Genomic DNA, 21,936 nt, shown 5'->3' with positions numbered 1-21,936 from the left:
AAGGGCAACTGAAAAGTAGCAGGTCCCCATTTACACCATGCAATATGGGGCATATTTCAGACTTCTGTGCTGTACAATCCTTTAGGGCATGGCTGCATTTGCACAGATTAGGTGTGGGGAAAAAAGCTGTGTTGAGAGAGCCTACTTGCCTTGACCATTATGGAAGAAATTAGGATTCCCTTCGAAAAGCACATACCTTCAATTTACACTAAAGAAATTTCCTATTTATCTAATCTTAGTAGAGATAAAATGGCAGAATTTAATAATTTCACACTCCTCTACTACGGCTTCACATCTAGAGGTAACCGAGATTCTGTACACAAGATTTCCGGTCAGCACCATCAAGAAATGACAGTAGTCTATGCTAACAGACATGCAAAAAAAGTTCAATATTTTGTAAAACCAACTTTATAAGTCCATCTTCTAGGTATATGTCTGCATAGAAGGAGTGGTCATCATTGATAATTCTTCCACCTTTAATGAGTAGCCGGTCACTCTGGAGGGAAAAAAAAAGGAACAAATGTGGGTTTGTTGAAATAAATAAACATGATAACATACTGGTGACACCAAATATGCTCATATTATATTGAAAGCCATTAATATCAAACACCCTACATAAAGGCTTACACTACAAATTCATATGGGTACATAGATACTGGAGAAGAAAACCATAATATCACTGTTTATTTGTCACTTTGGGAACATGACACCCCATGGTCATCACAGTTCTTTTTCCTCAAGGCAGAAACCACTGCACATGGAAACATTAAATGCCACTACATCTCCCTTTCACTACCACCCTATTGCACAAAGGTCAAAAAGGGAAGAGAAGTCTCCAGAAGAAACCGCTCAACTCTGCAATGGCCAAGCTGAGCTCACTTGGGACTCTCAGCACCTCTGAAAGAGTAACAGAGCTTGGAACGGGAAGGGACCAGGTCAGGAGAGGCTGCTTAGCCCTGCCATGTAGAAATTCCTACCCAGGGAAGCTCCTTTAACAATATTAGCAGGGTCAACTACCCCACTCCACTGCAGCAGCCAAGGGATGTGGCCCACAGCTTGTGCCTCCTGTTCTGAGTTACAGACCAAAATCTCAAAGAAGGAAGTGTTGTCAATTTGTGACTCCTGCATATCAAAGGATGTTGATGAACTGGGGCCACTCTGTGCTGTATCTCACTCACTCCATGAATGAGGACAGGAGGCAGACTTCAAAGTTTGGTTCACCTGAAATATTATATCAACAGCAGAGAGAGCTACCAGTTCTTTGTATTTTCTAAAGTGCCAGAAAGCAAACATTTTTTCCCATGAAGAACTGTTCAAAATACCAAGTCTGCAGGGGTACTGTTCAAATGGTTACATTCTGTTCTTAAAAAATACATTTTATAGAAAACAAATTTTACCCATGCATATTCCTGAGAACCAGTATTTAAACTCTCCCATTGAAGAAGTCATACTGGAAATGCCAGCACCCGCTACCTACTCAAACACAGGGAAAGTCTGTAACTTCAGTGCTGTTCTGGTTTTGGCTGGGGCAGTTAATTTTCCTCACCAGTATGGGTTGTGTATTGGATTTGTGCTGAAAACAGTGCTGAAAACAAAGGGATGGTTCAGTTATTGCTGAGCACGGCCCACAGAGAGTGAACGCCTTTTCTGCTTATCACCAGTGAGGATGCTGGGGGTGCACATGGAATTGGGAGGGGGGATATCTGGGACAGCTGACCCCAACTGGCCCGAGGAATATTCCATACCATATGGTATCATGCTCAGCAATAAAACTGAGGGTGAGGTTGAGGGCAGGAGCACTGCTTGGGGACTGACTGCGAATTGATTGGTTGGTGGTGGGCAATTACATTGTGCATCACTTGTCCTTCTTGGATTTTAGATCTCTCTTCTTTAATTTCCTTTCCATTAATGTTATTACTACTATTATGATTATTCTATATCCATTATCAAATTGTTTTCATCTCAACCCAAGAGTTTTTTCACTTTTACCCATCCCACTGTGGGGTGGGGGAGAACTGAGGGAGTGGTTGTGTGGAGCTGAGTTGCCAGCTGGGGTTAAACCATGACAAGTACATAATGCTTTTGGAAAGACCTTTGCCAAGTGACTGTGAATGCTGTAAAACTCTAAAGCAGTCAGAATCTTCTTTTCCCATTCATACATAAAAAAGCGCCATTTATTATAAATTATTCCCTTGGCTCACCAGACAATAACTCAGAATTTCCATTTTGTCCATGCTTTATACTCTTCACTCCAGATTTAATTCCTGGTTTAATTACAATATGACTCAGGCATATAAACTATGAATGTCCTGAGTTTCCAGTTTAGAAAACAAACAAGTTGATATATTTCTTAATCTATAAAACCAGAACAACAATAAACAATAAATCTCTCAAAATTTATTCATTAAAAAGTGCTAGGGCAGAGCTAGGGGTGTTACAATGTAACTTCTCAGTTACATGCTGCATATTGACTTTTCAGCTTGTACTTGAACAATTTTGCAGGTTCAAAGCCTCTACAGCCTGCATCACTGTAGAAAAGCAAAAGGGAAGAAACAGACATTCTTAAGGGGAGAAAGAAGGGGGGTGAAAGACATTTAACATACAGTGCACAACAAAAGAGTAGGTACACAGAAGGTCTGAGGCTTTTCTCCACGTGCTGCAGCAGCAAGACAACCTTGGGGGGGAACCAAGGCACAGAAGTGTGATGACATATGTCCCCCCAGGACTCGCCTCAGATGTTGTCACCCTGTCATTAGAGGATGAAGATGAATGCAAGTCCTCCATCTGGAATTTGCCAGAGCAGGCTCCCTGTTTTCTCCCCAGCCTCCCTACTGTCACTTGTAATTGCAGGACTTGCGAATCAGCAGCTGGAATGGTAATAAGTTATTTTGCCACGTGCTGGCAGTTGCATCTCCTCACCATGATGATTTACTATGCTGCCTGCTGACCTGGAGAGACCACCATCTTGTGAGCTCTTTTTAAGCTCATTCAATTGCCTTTCTAAACATTAATACCGTCCAGTTACAAGAGTCAAGAGCTTACTGATACGGGCAGGCAATGCTACCAGTGCACCGCATCTGTCACTGCTAATGAGTCAAAAAATCTGCAAGCTCATCAAGAAGTTCTACAGTTTACTGCTTTTAAACTAGGAGAAGATGCATAATGCATAGAAACAAATGTAACAGGCAAGGAAAATAAGACAGACTAAAATAAAGCTGAAGCACAACTCCAGAAAAAATAATTGTAGACATAAGGATTTTATATGTTTTTACATATACAAGTAACAAAACTAGGCATTAGAATAATCTAATCTAAAAAGGATACAAATGCAGTTTCAAGACTACTCAATTATGGAGTCAGTCATTAAATTAAGTCTTACTTACAGTCCATAAAGAATTACTGAACGTTTAGCTACAAAGTCTCACCATCTTCTGAATTTTGGAGGATGTAAGAAATTCTGGTGAAACAAACCTGCACTTTATAGAGACTTTCAAAATTTTAATTCTTGACACCCCAGAAGAAAATACAAACAATTCAGAATTGTTGCAAAAGGAAGCAGGTCCTGCACCTGAGCTAGCCTGTGGCTAAGATTCTCCCAGCTGGGTATAGGAAGCCATGGGAGACTAGGCTGCCAAAAAAACACACATCTTGATACTCCCCAGGTAGACTGCCAAGCCGCTGGGGACGGTGTCGTGGAGCCTCGCCCAGCTTTCATCAGGACCTGAGAGGTGTGGAAATAGCTCTAACATGTTTCTATTACAGCAAATCAGCCGATTCAGAAGAAAAATAATTTTGTTGGAACCTCTCCCAAGCAGCTCGAGCTGCCAAGTATGCCTGTAGGACACATTACAGATTGTTGCAAAGCAGAGTACCTTGACACAGATGATGCTGATGGGCACAAGCAACCCAGCTGAGGTTTTGGTGCCATATGGACACCTCAGCAGCACACTGTGCCCAAGTTGCCTCAAACAACCTGCTCAGGACCAGAGGTTGCTTGTCCTTAGCCAGAGCACCAGCATCCAATGCCTATGTGCACCTACCACATAGATGTATTTTCATGAACAGGCTGGAAAAAATGACACAAAAATAAATTACTAGAAAGGAGGCACTGGTTAACATTGACAAGGAATATGCTGTATTTTTCATGTAATAAACTTTCATACAAATCCTTGGTTCGCATGGAGTATTTGTTCCCTACCACAGCCTAAGCACAGGCTTCAGGGACCGGCACAGCCCTGGCCTGGAGGCAAAGGGACACTGCCATCCCTCATCACTGCTACCCTGCCACTGGTGCCTGGGTGATCCTGCACTGCTTTAGGTCCCTGCAGTGAAATTCTGGACAGAAATCTGGGCACACACAGGCTCTGTGAAGTAGGTCAGCCTCCTCAGGCACGCAGCCGGCTGTGCGTGGTCAGGAGCCATTTATTATTTACCAGGGGCAAGATGTCAGGCAGGCTGCTTGTAGTTTTCTTACCAAATGACAAATGCCCAGAAAAACCAGAGACCAGGGTCCTCTTCTCCCTTTTCCAGGCTGGAGGAGAGACACACACTGCAGTCCCCTGGGGAAAGCAGCAGGGGGACGGAAGAGTGAGCTGAAGTTCCTGAACTAATCAAGGCAGTGCTGGCCCTTAGTTCTCCTTCCCAGCTGTAATCCCCTCTAGGCAGAACACTCTCTTTGCCCAGCTCTCAGAGGTACCCTCAGCCACTCACTGACCTTTGATGTTCTCACAATGCAAACAGCAAAGGGCTCATCACTCGGCTCAGGAGATGACAGTAGTGTCTGCCTTTCTAGGGTGGCTGCCACCTTTCTATTCAGATGTATGACAGATGTAGCAGGCACTGCTGCCCTGCCTGCCGAGCCCTGAGGGCTCCATACCAAGCCTTCTGTGCATGGCCTGGCACAAGAAGCTGCCAGCCCACCTCTTTCCAGCACAAGCCAAGGGAAGCTGACGAGACCCTCTCCTCCCTCCAGCCTGCCAAGGACAGACAGCGGGAACATGGCAAAACAGAGAGGGAGTATTATATTGAGCAATTCATGAGGTGCCAAGATTCAAGGGGAAAAAACCCTACTCTCATTGGCATGGGAGATGCAGAAAGCACCACTGTAAATCCATGCTCCGCAGCCACTGTGGGGTGTGTTGGAGTCAAAGGTGTTTCTCCTCCACATTGCTGCTTGCTTCTGAGTTCTATGCCTGGCTATATATAACACAGCATCAGCACAGTAACAGTGCATATCTGCTGTCTCCCCTGCAGCTCCATTTTACAAGCGCTCTGGCACCTCCCAGCTCACCTCACTGCTGAGTATGAAACAGCCACTCCTATTACTCACAGCCCTTCACCTTCAAACCCTGCGCGCTGCTTTCCTGATCATCTTTTCCTAATCACAGTCTAGCTTCTCCTGCTTAACCTGGCAGCAAAGCTGCAGAGCTTAGTCTGTGACATGACAGCAATTGTCATGGCAGCAGAAGGAGATGCCACAAACTCAGCTCCCTTGCTGCAGGAGGAGGGGCTGGCTGCTCAGACTCGAGGCGGCGGCTGTCGCTCCCTCACAACTATTGTTTCCACTACAGAGAGAGCAACCCGAAACATCTGTAAGCTGGTGACTGGCACAATTTGTACAAATGGCCTGTTTTGCTGGTATTTTTCACTCAGCTCGGCTCAGCTCTTGTGAAGCATGTCCACGCTTTCATGAGCCCCAATGGCAAAGGCCAGCAGAGAGAAGCAGCACCTGACCAACCTGCGAGACCCCAAGCCCAAGGCCTGTCACGGTCCTCAATCCTGCACTGGGGCCTGGGCAAGTCCAAGTGAGGTCAAATTCCCTTGGGCAGCAAATCACTCTGCTCTGGGTTATTTGAAAATATGATCCAAATGTTAGACCAGGAGCAGCTGCAAAGAAATTTAAAATTAGCCTTTTTTCATTCACCCACTCCCCTCAGAACTAGAGGCATCTAAAAATATTACACATGACAAAAATTCAAATAGTTTTTACACATGCAGTTCTCAATCTGCTTCTTGGGACTACTAAAAAATATAGAAGAAATAAAACTGCCACAAGATTTACTAAACACTATTTCAAATTGGTGCAGCATGTCAAAATACAATGCAGCACAAGTTACAGCAAGCCACACACTTCTCTACAGTATCGATACCCATGTACTGCACCTGCAAGCACCCGTCAGAGAAAACCACGCCTCTATGATACAAGATGGAGTTTAAAAAAAAAAAAAGGAAGAATTAATTTGCCATTTGCCATTATATATTCTAGCCATATGAAAAGATTCCAAGAGATTTCAAAAGTGGTCTTATCATCAAATAGCAGCATCTGTCCAGACTGAAATTCCTATATATGCTATTACATCCTTGCTTTTCTTCCACAAATGGTATGTCTACCTATTAAACCTTCACCTCTAAATCAAGTAAATCATTGACTATTTACGGTTTGCTTTACATTTTATCTACAATTAACTTAATATAACATACTCAGCATACAGGTCTAAAGTGCTGCTTCATTCTTGGTTTGGACCTTTACAATTGCTGCACTGCAGCTTTTGACAACCAAAAAAGTCTCTGCAACACTCAAATGCAGATCTTCCAGGCCTAGAGGAGGAGAAAACACTCAGCAGTGATTTCATCCTCTGCATAATTCTAAGGACTTACTAGAATATAACATTGTCCTTACATCTCCAGAGTAACAATAGCTGCATTCTCTACAACCCAGATTAGTCAAGAGCCCTGAAGATGACTAAGGATTTTATGCTAAATAGCCATTTGAAAATAGTTTAAATTCCAAAGCCACCTGTATTTCCAGTTCCCTGTCTATAAATGCATGTGGTTTAAAAGACATCAGATCAAATGCAACAGACATAAAACGGCATTAAGCTATGTTATCGCACTTGCAGCGAAGACACTGATCTTCAGTCTTTTAGCATTTGAGAGGCAGAATTCTTTATTACTAAGGCTCTAAAAAGGCCACTGACAGTTACAGAAGACACAGTATCCCCAGATTAGAGTAAAGGTACAAAAAATACAGGTCGATATTTTTGTCTTTGATTACCCAAATCTCCACAAGAAGATTATTTGCAAGGGAGCCCTTTCTCAAAGGCTAGAGTCCCACTGGCAATCAGTGGAGGGAGACACTCGAAACTCCTCTGTGGTTCCATGCATTCCTTCTTGCAAACTTATTTCCCATCATATACAAGACACTTTTTTTTTTGGTGGATGTATTTGGCTGCCTTTTGTCAGAGCTGGTCAGATTCAGACCCAGCTGTAATACAATACAGTTAAATTACCTTTTACTTTGCTTTTAGCAAAGTACTTACAAATAAGGAACATTTTTAAACTTAATGGCAAAAGAAGAAAGACACCCTTCCCAAGAGGAATGTTTGCTTAAAATCCTTTCATAAGGATCAAAGAGCTGTAAATGGGATTTCATGAAGTACTGTCTGCTTATAGAAGATCTGCTTTTAATCAGTGCTATGCCTCCTTTTGAATTTCACGTCTAGGCTACTCTCCATAGGAAGTAATTTTTAGCTAGAGTGAACCCTGAATCAACTCCGGGAATTCCTTGTAAAACACTCTATCCTTGAGGTATCATTTCCGATAGGCCACTAATGGAGAACCCTGCTTTTAAGGTTCTTTTCTTAATAAATGCACTCTAGTATATGGCAATTAATTTAGGAAGGATTACGTTGATTGTAGTAATACTGTATCTTGGTCTGTAGCCAATGTATTCATTCATCTTTATTCATTTAAAAGATCTGATGTTCTTTTGTTTCCCCTTTCGAGACCTGACTTTTTATTCAACTGGCAGTTTCGTTGCTTAATCACACAGTCTAAAAGGGCTACTCCTACAGCTACCAACTCCACGGGGATTTCTTCACTGTAAATGTCATCTTTGCTTTGCTTTCAGAAGGGAAGCACAACAAACACCTTATTCATGACAATATTCATTGGCATCAGCAGGGGTTTCACCTAAGTATGGGCTGGAGGGCTGAATCCATTGCATTGTATGTTGCTATACCCATCCCTTGGGTTACACACAGGTTACGTCAATTAGAGGTGATCTCAAAATCCCAGGAAGCCATTCACAGGAAAGCTTAAGCTTGGGAAAAAATAACAGACATTTACAGCATGGCTGGCTGCTGGCTGCCACTGAACTGAAGATGTGTTTTATCTAAGTTCCAGTCAGAGACCTTCATCAGGTTACTGGGACATATCTGCCTTGGCACCAGTCACAGTCAAAATCCAGCTAAGACCATAAAGAATCCCTTCTCTGACAGAGGTCGTGGATGCAAGGCAAACAGAATAGTAGAAAATGCCTTTAGTATGATGTTAGCAGTGATAATTCATTATTGACTAAATGCAGTGGATGCACATGCGCATTGTTTGCACTCAGACACTTTCTGCCTATACTGCCTCACCTACTGATTCTGCCAGTGAAAGCAAGTTGTGATGCTTGCACATCCCCTCACATGGTATCAGCACTGGTTCACAAATAACCCTTCCACAGCCTCTTCACTCGAGCACTGCCTCCTGCTTTAGCCAGCCACATGCAAGGTGGGCAAGGGTGATCAGCTTTACTTGGGTCCTCACTATTACACACAGGAGATTATACACAGAGTGTAGACTTCACTGAAGTCAGCAGGGATGTTTATTATTCAGTAGTAACATAAGCAAGAGTTGATGCCTTAAACCTCAGCAGGACATGCACTAGACATCAAAACTTTTGTCTTGTGACAGCAAACATAATCCCAAAGTACCTCTGCTCCAGGGAACAAGGCCACCATATCTACATGTAGCAAGATTAGAAACTTGCAAATTATTTTGCTACTCATCTCTATTCCATCTCTCTCTCATACATACAAAACCATTTCTCTCTCCCATATGTACAAAAAGCAAGTTTATCTCAACTAACTCTCACAATGCTCAAGTGCTTCATAAGCCAGTGGGTTCGTTCTCCTGGCTCCCATAAAGGAAAATGGAAGTTTCCCCCTTTTACCACTTATATAATGCCTGATTATGAAAGAAATGGGAGTGAAGCAGACAACAGACTCTGACCCCTTGTCAGGAAAGCAGTTAATTGGCAATGGTCGCTCTCAGTATTTGTAAGAAGACTCAGACAACCACCTCACATTGCATCCGTTATCTTCCCCGACAGCCACTCTCCCCTTTCCAAACCCGCCCAGCTTCCAGCAAAGCACAGCTCACCTCCCTGTGGTGGCACCAGCTATGATGCTGAGAACACTAATGCCCTTCTGAGGGCACTGACTGATGAACTTGCAGTGGCAGCTAAAGGAATCACTGCCCCAAACCCTTCTTTCTGTCCCTCTGCCAAAGGTTTCAGTCTCCACAGATACGTCCCCAGAAGGACCTACTCTGAATGTAATTTAAGTCACCATATGGAATTGGTTTGAACACTGTGGCCACTTCTTCTCCTATAGAAAAAGGAAAGGAATAGACATGTCACAGAATGATGGAAATGGTGGCTGGAAGTCCAGAAACTTATACTGAAGCAACTAAAGCATCTCAACAGCTGCCAGGCTGAAGGCCAGTCCACTACGCAATGTGAATTCACAAATGTACATCGACAGACAAGTAAACTGAGAGAGGACAAGTCTATTAAACAGAAACAGATGGGAAAATGTAATCTTGAAGATTAGGCAAATAACAAAACTACGAAAAATAACAAAATAACAGATTACTCTTACAAAGAGTAAGAAGAGATCTAGAAGTCCCAGGCCTTGGTGTTTTAAAGCAGGACAAAATGTGCTGTCTAAATCAACCCAAATCTTGCGTCAATAGCAGAATAACATGAGACAGTGTTCCCATGCCCAGCACTCAGTAGGTTTTTCAAACACTTTTGGCAAGTCACACATCAATCTGAGTGTAGCTTCCTACTGTTAAACAAAGGTGGGTGGTAAAAAAGCATGGCCAGGGGAGGTACAGAATAGATCGAAACCCTGAATAGATCCAAATCTACACAAGGGCTTTGGTTCACCATTCCAAGTACTCACCATGTCTTGCATCTGTAGGACATGTCTCCCCTCGTGTCCAAAGTGAATTAGCTGGCAGCTCTCTCAATGTTTCACACCAGAACACCTCACATTACCCCAGCATTTTGTTCAGGCCAAACAGATAGTTTCTGTCTTGAACTAGTGTCTCACACAGTAGAAATCCAGACAAATGCATTTTTTCTCTCTCAAAGTGTTCTGCTGTCTTCAGCTGAAGTCTACTTATTTCTCATGTCTCTTCACATCAATTCAAAAAGTAACAACTCAAATTATTCTCTGTGCCCACTCCTCTGAATTTCTTCAGCCTCTCAATTTTTCTGCATCTGATTCTTCTTTCACATTGTGCCAACTCTTCTCCTTTCTTGCTATGCTCAATAGTGAGAGCCTCCGTAACACCACGTTTTTGAGCTGTCTCCCCATGCCTTACAGTCTGTCAGATGAGGACCAGCAGTGCCATTCCCCATTCATATGCCAATTCTTGGACCATTCCCAGGAAGATTATTCCCATTTTCTAAGAGATTTGGGCACCATTTTCCTCTCCCAAATGCCTCCTTGCATTTGCTTTGGTGACTAGCTACTCTGCCTTTGCTCAGTAGAATTGTATTCACACCTCCTCTTCACTGAGCTCAAACAGATTATGTTTCAGCGGGTGCAGTTACTGCTGCAACTAACACGTCCTGCAACATGCATTTTACATGCCACATGCTTTGTATATGCTGCAATTTTGAGTTCATCTAGGCTCAGGCCTTGCTTGAAAAGTGCCAAGCACTACCAAAACAAAGAAGCCAAAATAAGTTGTAACAGATATTTCAGTATCATCATCTCTGTTGATTCCCTGTAATGTGTTGCACAAGAGGAGTATAATAGCAATGAGCAGGGGGGTATATCCTGGAAAATCTGGTCTGCATGAGAACATCCTGCACAACTGAAGCACAAAAGATTGCCACCTCATGCAGAAAAACACCTCAGCAATGGATGTGGTCCATACTACACAGGCTAAGAAATGTGCTCCTGTAGATGCACTCTTGGCCACCCTTCCATTATGCACACCCTGCTCCATCCCCAGCTAAAACTCATGAATCAGTGGTTTGAGACCCCCCCCTCCAAGGACTTCAACACAGTGCAGAGGACATGACTGAAGTGCTTACACTTACTGGTTCAATGCATCACTAGACCATCCTGGTGCTTCAAATATAGAGGTCCTTCCCCTCCCACCGTATTTACAGTGAAAGGGATCCAGTTTCTCCACTCTGACTCACATCTGAATTGCACCTTACACTGGAGAAGTGCTGGTGCTCCACCAACAGCAGCAAGCCTGGATGCTGTGTGGGATGCATAAAGGGCAGCATGAGAGTCACGAATGGGACAAACTGCAAGAAGCATGAACTTTCAGAAACTGAAATGGAAAAGAAAAAAATGGGGCAGATGAAATGAAATTAAATAAAAAAAAAACAGGTGCAGATTGGTAAATGAGAGCAGGGAGATGCTCAGTGCCAAAGGGGGGCTATCTGCAACACAGTGTTTCTACCACGAGGGAGAAGGGAAGGCAGAATAAAGCTGCTTCAGGGAAAAGGGGTCAAAGGAGTATCAGTCAGGCCCTTCTGTCTGAAAGGAGTCAGGAGGCAAGGCATGGTCAGACAAAGCACAAGGAGTCAGTTATGCCCACATGCACCAAGGGGAGTAACCCAGAAAGGATACCACAGGGTTGCCTTCCCAAAAGTGGTTATCTGCTCCCACGCTGATCAGAGGTCAAACCAGCCTCTGCCTCTTCCTACACAAAGTTCCTGATACTGCAGACCTGATCCCAGAGAGTAGTTTTGGCCAGCTACTGATTACTGGCAGTGCCTGTGGTTGGATGCTGTGGCACGGTGCTAGATGCTGTTCTTGTGTGCTCAGGACAGCTCCTGGTCCCATGCAAGGAACACAGCCTGGTGTGGGAAAATCCACAGCAAAGCATCAGAACACAGGACACTGTCAAAAACTAGTTTCTCACAACTACCAGGCACTGGTGTAGCTCCAAAAAGCAGGAGTGTGAGTGGGGGGAAATGTTAAGAACAGTAACAAATGACATTTTTATATGACTTCATCATCACTGTTGTTGCATACTTTTACAAAGCATTTCCTTAGAGCCCAGAAGGCTCGAACCTACAGTGTATTTCCTTAGTGGCAGGATGAAACATCAAATTTATCACACTGGAATGGGGATTCAGACGATACACACAGACAGATCCTGTGGGCACTTGTGGGATGAGCAGTGTGCACAAGGTATAATACAGAGTGCCTGATTTGCTTTTGCTGAAGGAAAAAAAGGGCCAAAAGCATAAAACATAAAAAGAAAAAAAAAAAGGCAGTCCAGCCCTGATGCCTGCCAACTTCACTTATATTAATTTATGCTTTTGATTTGGCCAAAAAACTCAATACTAATGTTAATGAATATTCATTTATAGAAACTTCAACACATCCCATTTCAAAGAGAACAGGATGAGGTTTGGGTTTTCTCCTCTCCCCAGAGAAGGAAATTTGTGAGAAGTGATGAAATTAAAACGAACTGTTGATTCCAAGGCAAAGACTTGCCTTGCCAAATTCTTCCAATTTCTTATTTTATTCCAAATCAGAGAGCAAAGAACTAGCTATGGGTAGGAACCTGCTACACTCCAGCTGTCAGCAAAGGTCGAGTCATGTACAAAGCACTTGACACTCACCCAGAGGACAACCAGGGTCTCCCCCAGGCCAGACATGCCCCGAGTAACTGCAAGTCACACAACCCGTTGAGGACCAAGACAAGAGGAGCCATCACCCAGAAAGCCACTGCAACACCCAGGCTCAGCCTTGGCCACCAGGCACTGCTGCCTGTTGATAGTGGAGACATGTATAAATGCAGCACTTCGGTAACATAAAGCTGTGCTTTTAGAAGGAGGCTGTTCCCCTCCAGATCAAATATTTTGGCTGAAGGATGTTTTCTGAATATGGAGAAAACCTTGAGGAGCTTACAACCCTTGTAACACTGCCTCCAATAACGCCGTTAACCACCAGGTTTGCTCAGGAAGGTGCCACACCCACCAGGCAGCCGCTCTTCATCCACGGAAACTTGCCCCGTGCCGCACTGTGCCAGCTTTCTAGGGAAAGCTTCACGAACCCAAGCAATCTTTGAGCTCACCCCACTTCCTCACTCATCTCTGCCCCAGGTGCCACAGCAGCCGTGACCCCATCACCCACTGATCCAGCCACCCAACAGGAATACAGGCAGCAACCCGGAGACCAGCACAGGTGCTGGGGAAAACCTCTGCCGTATTAGCAAGCTAGGGGTGTGACTTCCCTCAAAACACCTCTCCTCGCCAGCTCTTTATCCCAGTTCGTACATCCCCAGATCCTGCGTATCTAGGGAAATCACATACTGTATCAAAGAACCCAGGTCCTTTCTTTCTGGCATGGAAAGCACGCTCTTTTGTAGCTCTGCTTGGGTCTAAAAGCATCTAGCGGGAGACAGGCACCGATAGGAAAAGGATGGTTATGATTAACTCTCTGACTCCTGATCCCCACCGTGCCTGATGTATTAATAGCGCGCAGAGGTGTTGGTGCTGGCATCATGGCGCTCTTTGAATTTCCACGCTTCCCCCCACCCCCACGCTCCCCCACCTCCCATTTCTGCGCACCCCCAGCCTCCTCCCGGCCCGCCGCCCCCTGCCCCGCCGGGGGGCTGCGCTGCCCCTGCCCGCTGCGGGGGGCGGCGGCAGGGGCACGTTGTGCTGCGGTGGTCCCCTCCCTCTTTTGTTCTGCCTCGCCCGGCGGCCGAGCCTCCCCGGGCCCGGCTCCTCGAGAGGGCGGCACCCCCGGCCCCGGCAGCGCCGGGACGAGCCCCCCGGCGGCCCTGCCCTCCCCGCCCCGGGCTGCAGAGAGCACACAGCGCTGAGCCCCGGCTGTGCAGTGGGCAAGGGAGGGGAGGGAAAATACAATTAAAAAATAAAATAAAAATGTAATTAAAAAAAAACTAAAATAAAATCACTCCGCGCCCAGAGCTCCAGCAGCAGGAGGAAGGGCGCCGGCGCCCGCAGCCCCCGCCCGGGGCAGCCCCGGCCCCGCAGCCCGGGATCTGCCCGCCGCCCCGGGCACTGCGCGGCCGCGGCGCTCCCGCCGCACGCCCTTCCCCGCCCCGCTAACAAAGGAGCGCCGGGGCCGCTTACCGTGATGTGCGGGATGCTCTTCTTGCCCTGGTACGACATGTCGGCTCTCGCTAACGCCGGGCGCACGCAACGAACCCGAAGAGCGTGCCGAGCCCAACCGAACAACGCCGACGGTGCTGAGAGGAATAATAATGCGGAGCCCGGTCGGGTGATGGGGCGGGGCAGGGGCGACCCAGCAGAGCGGTGGAATGGGGGCGAAGTTCCGTCGCCCAGAGGAAGGGGAGCCCGGCAAACCCGGCACCTTTTTTTTTTTCCGGCTGCAATCAAACAGGGACGAGGCTCCCGGGGGGGTCGGCGAGCGCTGCCTCTGCCGGCGGCAGCAGCGCCCTCCCGGCTGCAGGTCGGAGCAGGATTCGCTCAGCGCAACCCAGGAAGCGTTTCCTTCCCTCCTGTCCCCCCACCCCTCCGCCTGGCCCCCCTTCACAGCCCATCAATCCAGCCTCCCTCCCTCCCGCACCGGCGCTGGGAAACGCCGCCCCGCCAGCTCCGCCACCGCCCCGCTCGCACGCTGAGGTCACCGGCGGGTCCCACGCGTGGGCTGCCGCAGGATGGGGACAGCGGCGGGGAACCCCCGGCGGTGGGTCACCCCCGGCGGTGGGTCCTGCTGCGCAGCACATGGCAATGGCACTGCCCGCGCTGTCCCCACAGCACTGAGCCTGATGGCGCTGCCCTGCGCTGTTCCCATGGCACTGACGCTGATGGCACAGCCTTGTTCTGTCCCCTGGCATTGCCTCTAATAACCCTGCCTGCTCTGTCCCTGATGGCACTGCCTGTTCTGTCCTCACCAATGGTTCTGACCCCAGGAGCGCTGTCCTGCTCTGCCCTCCTTGTCACTGGCCCAGTGTCACACACTCTGCTCTGTTCTGTGCTCAGGGAGGCCATGGGTGATGGCACAACCAGGCCAGGCCAGGTGGATGCTATGTCAGCAGCTGAGGGAAAGGTTAAGTGTCTAGTTGAAACCCTTCTGTCTTTTTGTCTCACAGAGTGCCTCCCTCCACCCATGGTGCTTGATTAAGGCTCTGTGAACAACTGCAGGAAGGGTAAAAGGCACTGCAAAGCTGCACCCAAGTTAATCCCTCCAACAACGCACTCTGGGACTCTTAGCACAGCCACCCCCGTGACATACACATACAAGGCATTTACCACCTAGGCCACATCCCTGACACATCTTCCCCAGTATCACCACTTGAAGCTTGTAAAAAGCTCTGGACACCATGGCACAGGGGTCACATATGTCTGCTGCTTACACTGCACCTTCTGAAGCCAGCGGCCAAATCTTGCCTGCTTTACCCCTCAGCTCCTTCTCACTCCACTTTGGTCAACTTTGCCAGTATAGTGGGATCCAGAGACTTAGTATGCATTTGTGCTCACTACCCTGAGTCCCAGAATGAACTAGGAAGCAGGAAAGATGGGGAGGCAGCACCAGGGATGTGCTAAGATGGGGTGTGCTGTGCCCTCCCACTGCCCCAGGGTCCTGATGGAAAAAATGGGAGTTCAGGTGAGCAGGAAAAGAGAAGACTGCACTGCAGCTGGCAGCCTCTGAGGGCAACCCTGAGGTCGCTGCAGAGAAAGCAGCAGCATCCCAGGCACAGTGACCCACCAAGCCCTGCCTGCTCGCTCCAGTGTCCCACTGCAGCAGGCACTCACTGGGCTGCACGGCAGGTCATGTGGCACCTGCACCCAAGCCCCAGACCAGAGCAAACCAGCACCCCATTCACGCTCAAATTGAAGAGGGGAGAAAAGAGTGGAAAACTCTCAGTTTAGCCTGTGGAAAGAGCAGAGCGTGGACAAGCCATAGAGGCTCCAGGCTGGGTACTATGGGAAAGGGTGCATCCATGCAGAGACATCACTGCAAGGCCTCATTTCTTTCTAAGGGGAAATCAATGACAATCCCGGTTCCCAGGAGAGGCAGCCTCCGGGGTCTGCCTCCAGCCGGCGTGCCTCTGACAGGGCTAAGATGGAGAAGCACAGCTGTGAGGGGCTGGCCAGCCCCACCGGCTCACTTTTCCCTTGAGTCTACAATATGAGTCCAGATTGCAGCTCCAGAGGTGCGGAAGCCAGGGCAGAGGTTTCGGCCGATCCTCCGGCCTTCCGCGCTCCCTACCGGGGAGACAATGCAGGCGCACGGGGAGCCGGGGGGAGCAGGGGCAGAGTCGGGGGGGGGGGGGGGGCGGGGCGGATCCTGGGGCTGTGCCTGGGACAGGGCTCCGCGGAGTTTCCCCGGCGAGCCTGGGAGTGCAGCGGGCTCGGCTTTGTTCCGGGGGGCGGAGGGGAGGTGCCGAGGGACCCGAGCTGCCCTCCCGCCCCCCGGCACGGGCAGGAAGGGAAACGGAGAAAACTCATCGCCATCACTTACAAAGGAAAACGATTTCTCGGCTCCCTCCCGCTACCGCTGAGCTCAGCCAAGTGAGGTAGTTTAGGAGCCAGCCGGGCTCTTCCCGGAGCATCAGCGTGCCGGGGAGGAGAGGGCCGCGCCTCCCCGACCTGCCGTGCCGAAACTCCCCCGCGAGGGTGGCCCCCGTCCCCCTGCGCCGGCGAGCGGGGCTCTGCGGCACGGCACGGCTCGGCTCGTCCCGGCGTAGCACAGCAAGCTCGGCTCAGCTCGGCTCGTCCCGGCTTAGCTGGTACAGCAAGCTCGGCTCGGCTCAGCTCGCCTTGGCTCGGTACAGCACAGCAAGCTCGGTTCGGCTCGGCTGACCCGGCGAGCGGGGGCGGCGGCTCCCTCCCCCCCTGCCCGGGCCCCGCTCACCTGTCCATTGTCCTGCCCCTGCAGCAGCTCCTTCCCCATGGGGTATTTGATCTCCACGCCCGGGGTCTTGTCGTCCCGGTCTCCCGGGGAGCTGATGACGGAGCCGGAGATCTCGCTGATGTCGCTGGCGGTCTCGCTGTAGTTGTCCCCTCCGTCCAGCATGTCGTGCCGGCTGCCGCTCCGCGGGGTCCGGGACCCCTTCTTCCCCACGCTGTAGGCGTCGAAGTCGATGGTTTTGTTCTCGTAGGCCCCCTCCACGGAGGCGAACATCCCCCCGTATTTCTGTCGCGGTGTCTGGGCTGTCGTGCCCGGCCTAGCTAGATACACAGGCAGGTCATCTTCTTTATTCCAGTTCCTCTTTCTCTCGGCCATTCTCGCTGTCCGGATCTCTCTCTCTCTCTCTGTCTCCCTGCCTCCCACTTCTCTGCACCTTCCACTACCGGGATAGGCTGTTAGTGACCATAAAAATGAATGGATGGATGCAGCAGTGGCGAAGCTGGGTTGGCTGGTGGGATCTTTCCCTTAGGGAGATGCAAACGTTAACCTCCCTCCCCCCTCCCACCCCCTGGAAAAAAAAAAAGGGAAAAAAAAAGAGAAAAATTAGAGAGAAAGAAAGAGAGAGAAATAAATCCGAGCGGAATTTAAAAATAGCCGTGTTAGTAAAGAGCACGTGAAAATAAAGTACAAAGAGCGGAGCGGAGAGGGTGGCAGAGGCAGGTGATTGGAAAGCCCCTGACGAATGGGAAGAGCAGCAGCGATTCCCCGAGCAGGGACCGCAGTGCACAGCTCCCCCGGTATAGAATGATCCGGGGGGCGGGAGGCAGGGGGAGGAGGCAGAGAGGGCGCCCGCCGCATGCACACACGGCCGGTGCCAATGGGGTCCCGTCCTGCGGGCGGGCGGGCGCCGGTAACCTGCTGATGGCGTGGCTTCTGGCGAGAGAAAAAAAAAAAAAAAAAAGGAGGAAAAAAAAGAGAAAAGCTACAAAAGCTACAAATCTTCCCCAGTCCCCCCGAGCGAGCCGGAGGGAGTTTCTCCCACTTTGCACACTGACACTGCCCCCGCCTCCCTCCGCGGGAGAGGCTGCGGCGCTGCCCGGGCGGGGCGGGGGGGCGCGGCCGCGGCAGCCCCCGGTGCGGCCGGGGGGCGGGCCTGCTTCGGTCGGCGGCCGAAGGGGGAGCGGCGGGGAGAGGAGAGAGCGGTGGCCGGGGTCGGGGAGGAAGCACTACCAGCCCCAGGCCCCCGGGCAGTAGGGCTGGCGCTGTCCCTGCCGCAGCAGCTGCTGCCCGCAGGGGTGGTGGCGGCTCTGCTCCGCCCCGCCGCCCCCGGCTGCCGCTCCCCCGCTGCGGCGGCGTGGGTTGGGCGCGCAGGCAGCGGGCAGCGGGCAGCAGGGCGGAGGCAGCTGGGTGCGGGCAGCAGGGTGGAGGGTGCAGGGTGCAGGCAGCGGGCAGGGCGGCGGGTGCCTGCCCTGACACGGAAGTGATCGCGCCGAGCGCTGCCTGAGCCGCCGGCCCCGCCGTCGGGCACGGGGCGCCGGGGGGCGGTGGCTCCGCGGGCCTGAGTGTGCGGCCCGCGGACCCAGAGCAGCCGGCGCACCGCCCCGCCGAGCCCCGAGGGGCAACGGGTGTCCTGTGGGGCAGGGGGTGTCCTGTGGGGCAGGAGGTGTCCGCCGAGCCCCGCGGAGGGCGGGGAGGCGGCCGTGGCTCCGCGACCCCCCCTCGGCGCGGCGGGAGCGTGGCGCGCCCCCGGAGCTGTCCCTTCAGCACCCCGGGCGGCTCCCCGGGCCGGCTGCCCTCGCCGGCTCCTGCCTGGCTTTGGCCTCGGCAAAGAGAGGCAGGCCAGGGGCAGGCTTTCCTTTCGCTGTGAGAGATGCGAGTTCCCAAAAACTAGGAGGGTTTTTTTTAAAGCAGGAGAGGTGGAGAGTGTGTAGCCCTCAGCTCTCTGCACAGCCCACTTCAGAAAGTCCGTCTTTACACACCTACCTGTCTAACAGTGCCCAAGGAGATCATCGACTGAAATCACAAGTCCTTGGACACTCCTCTCCTGCACATGCAGCCAATCTCAGGCAATTGTCACAGCCTTAGACTACCCCAGGAGTTACATAAGGGACATTTTCTGTTGCTCTGAAATAATATATTGGAAGGAACTGTTCTGAGATTAATTACGTGACTAAGCAAATTTGAAGCTTAGTGGATCAATCACAAGGCCTATTTACTGCTCATGTACAACATGCTTATGCTGTTTGAATACAAGCCCAGCCACACAGGACTGTTGTCTGTGTACCTGGTGGTCCTAGCACGATAAAATTTGCAAGCTACAAATCAGGAAAAGTGGAAGGTTAAAGACAGAGGTCTCTGGGATTTCATCAGAAGTGAGTCCACATAACCATCTTTCTCATTAACAATTACCCATGGACCCAGACCATGTGAAAAAGCAGTAACGTGAGATAACTGAGCATTGAAAAAATGCACCAAAGGAAAACATCTTTCTTTTCTGCATTTGTTATAAGCAGAGATACATGCTGTCTTGAATGCCCTGTGTGTGCATTTAACACTATGGGTGTTGTTCACATGAGGGGAGTTAGGAAATCAGTAAAAATTTCACTTATTATTGGTTATTAACACACTGATTTTAATCATGACTGACATTTCTGAGCATATATGGCCCAAGATTCCACAGCTCACTTAATAAACCATACTTCCACATTAACACATTAATATCATATGGAGGTTTCACTGGTGTGTAAAAAAATAAGTGTAGCTTGTAGGATATTGCATTGTTACTTCCTTAAAGTCTTCTCTTATATGTGGGCAAATATTGATTTATTTTTTTTTTGTTCCTGATGGTAATGTTGAGATTTATTGATCATTTTGGAAAAAAAAGAAAGTCAATTTGTTCCTCCACAGTACATCAACCCTGACAGTTAGTGAAATATTCAGGTGGCACATGTGTGACCTGCCTGTCTTCACAAATATTGGAAAAATTATTTATTTTATGAGTTATTTCTTTGCAATCAAGAGATTACTTTGAACCTCCAGAATGAAAACTTCTGATGGTCCCATACTAGGTCCCGTATGTTGCACATAGTACATGTGTCTGCTAAATAAAGAGCATCTGTTATTTAACATCCATAAAGCTAAGTAAGATGGACTCTGTTTACACTTGGGATCTATTTAGATAACATTGTTCAGGTTTCTAAAGCTGCTCAAGTTTTTCTGAATAAAAAAGAATAATGCTATTTTTGCAGTATTAAGTTAGGACATTCATGTTAATGCTGATACATAAGGAGACCACAAGACTCAGAGAGTATGTCAAATCAATGCTTAAGGAAACAGCATTAAAGTTTCTAGTTACAAGGAAGCATAAAATCGTACCAGCGTCTTTCTTTACTTTTAAACAGTTGTTTTGTTTTGTTTGGCGGTTTTGTTTGGGTTTTTTTTCATACTGTAGCCCTTAGTTTATTAAAAACTAAGTGTTCTAAGACACCGGATACATACTGTCCTTAAGTTCAGTAAAATTGCAGTTTTAGGTACTATGGAAGCAGACCCAGTTACAACCTGATATCCTGTCACCCTGTGAGTTTGCCTAAAAAAATGTATGCAGCTTTGGAGGAATATATTGCTTTGGTATATTCTCTTGCAGACAGTGCATCCCATCCTCTCTTGACCTTGCTTGATGAAAAGAGAACTGAACTTGATTGAAAGTGCACCCTCTTCCTAAAGGACCTTTATCCAAATAGCCTAGATGAGAGAGAGCAAAAAAGCTAGAGATATGCTTGCTTCACACAACAAAAGCTCTCACATACTGGCTTGGCTTTAGTTGTATCTGGAGCTCTTCTTGCAACAGCGTGAACATCACGAGCTAGAACAGGACTTGCCCAGTGCGGGGGCTCAGAGAATATGCAATGTACATTTTGCCCCTATTTTTGCTATTCTGCATTTTGCAACAGAATCAATGGACAAAAAAGCCATGAACAGTTCAAAGGGAGTGAGTGTGACAGAGACAAAAGTTTTCTTTCTCCCAGAAGAGTGACTTGAGCCGCCAAGTCACTGAATCAGTCTCCCTCTCTCCTCTGCGTGACTGGTGTATCTCTGCCAGCAGTGTCACCCTCCCTCACAAAACCCTGTCCCATGGATTGGTGATTTGGATTGTCTCCTGGCATGTAGGAACTGTGGATACAAAACACTACAAGCTGGGGAAGGCTCTGGTTACCCACTTTCTGAGCAGTGGTCCAGTTTATAGTATTCTGCTAATTCATGTTCATTCCATTAAATCAGCTAAAGTTGAATGGCAGCTCATCCACCAAGTGGAGCAAGACCCCAGGTGTTGCAGTTTTCTTACTTTGTTAGAAGACCAGCTGACCCCTTTCTCAAAACTGAGAATTCCTGGGTTGCTATCCATGGATACAGTTGTATTTACAGCTGTGTCTCAGAAGTTCTTGTCACCATTTTAAAATAATAAAATAATGAAGTTTTTAATTTAAAATATGCATACATTTAATATACAAAATTGTACAAATTGTACATTTGACTAACATAGAAAAATACATCTTGTTAACAAGATAAAATGTCAACGTATCTTACATAATTTAAGTGAGAGTTACAAATCTGTGATAATCATCAAGTAGACTTTGTGACTTCATTACAATTCTGTACTGTCCCTACTTACAATGAAAATGAATACATATGTACAGTTGATATTAATGACAAATGTCTTAGAGTGGAAAACTTTGCTGAAAAGTTACCCAGAAGGTTTTAATGGAACAGTTAAAATATGAGTGGCCTCTCTCATACTATTGAAGCTTCTCACTTAGCTGAAATTAATTTGACACCCAGTTACAGAGTGGTCATGGGTCAGAGTTTAAACTTTTTTGCATTTATTTACAAATATCCCTCCCTCCCCAGTCTAGCTGGTACACCTGCTTAATAAGTATAACACCATAAACCCCAGCCTTTTTGTGCATTCTTTGGTACCTCGTCATATGAATTTGTGGCCCTA

At 48.3% G+C, this 21,936-nt stretch overlaps 1 protein-coding gene across 3 annotated transcripts in view; it reads right to left on the bottom strand.

Annotated features, from left to right (window-relative positions):
- The window catches only part of CRMP1 (collapsin response mediator protein 1), a 53,474-nt gene extending 35,734 nt beyond the window's left edge, over positions 1–17,740 (bottom strand). Inside the window, exons 1-3 of one of the 3 annotated variants that reach the window (XM_027686330.1) lie at positions 14,192–14,543; positions 13,406–13,483; positions 408–496 (exon numbers count right to left, since the gene is read on the bottom strand). In XM_027686330.1, the coding sequence (XP_027542131.1) occupies positions 408–496; positions 13,406–13,483; positions 14,192–14,230 (206 nt within the window). In that variant the 5' untranslated portion in view covers positions 14,231–14,543. Of the gene's footprint in view, positions 1–407; positions 497–13,405; positions 13,484–14,191; positions 14,544–16,940 lie in introns of those variants that run through there. The other 2 variants (XM_027686329.1, XM_027686331.1) reach the window with 2 other exon arrangements.
- Between the last annotated feature and the right edge of the window lie 4,196 nt (positions 17,741–21,936).

Source organism: Neopelma chrysocephalum, unplaced genomic scaffold (assembly GCF_003984885.1).
Source record: "Neopelma chrysocephalum unplaced genomic scaffold, ASM398488v2 Primary Assembly neopelma1_71, whole genome shotgun sequence".
Classification (NCBI taxonomy): Eukaryota; Metazoa; Chordata; class Aves; order Passeriformes; family Pipridae; genus Neopelma; species Neopelma chrysocephalum.
This window is presented reverse-complemented; position numbering and strand designations above follow the sequence as displayed.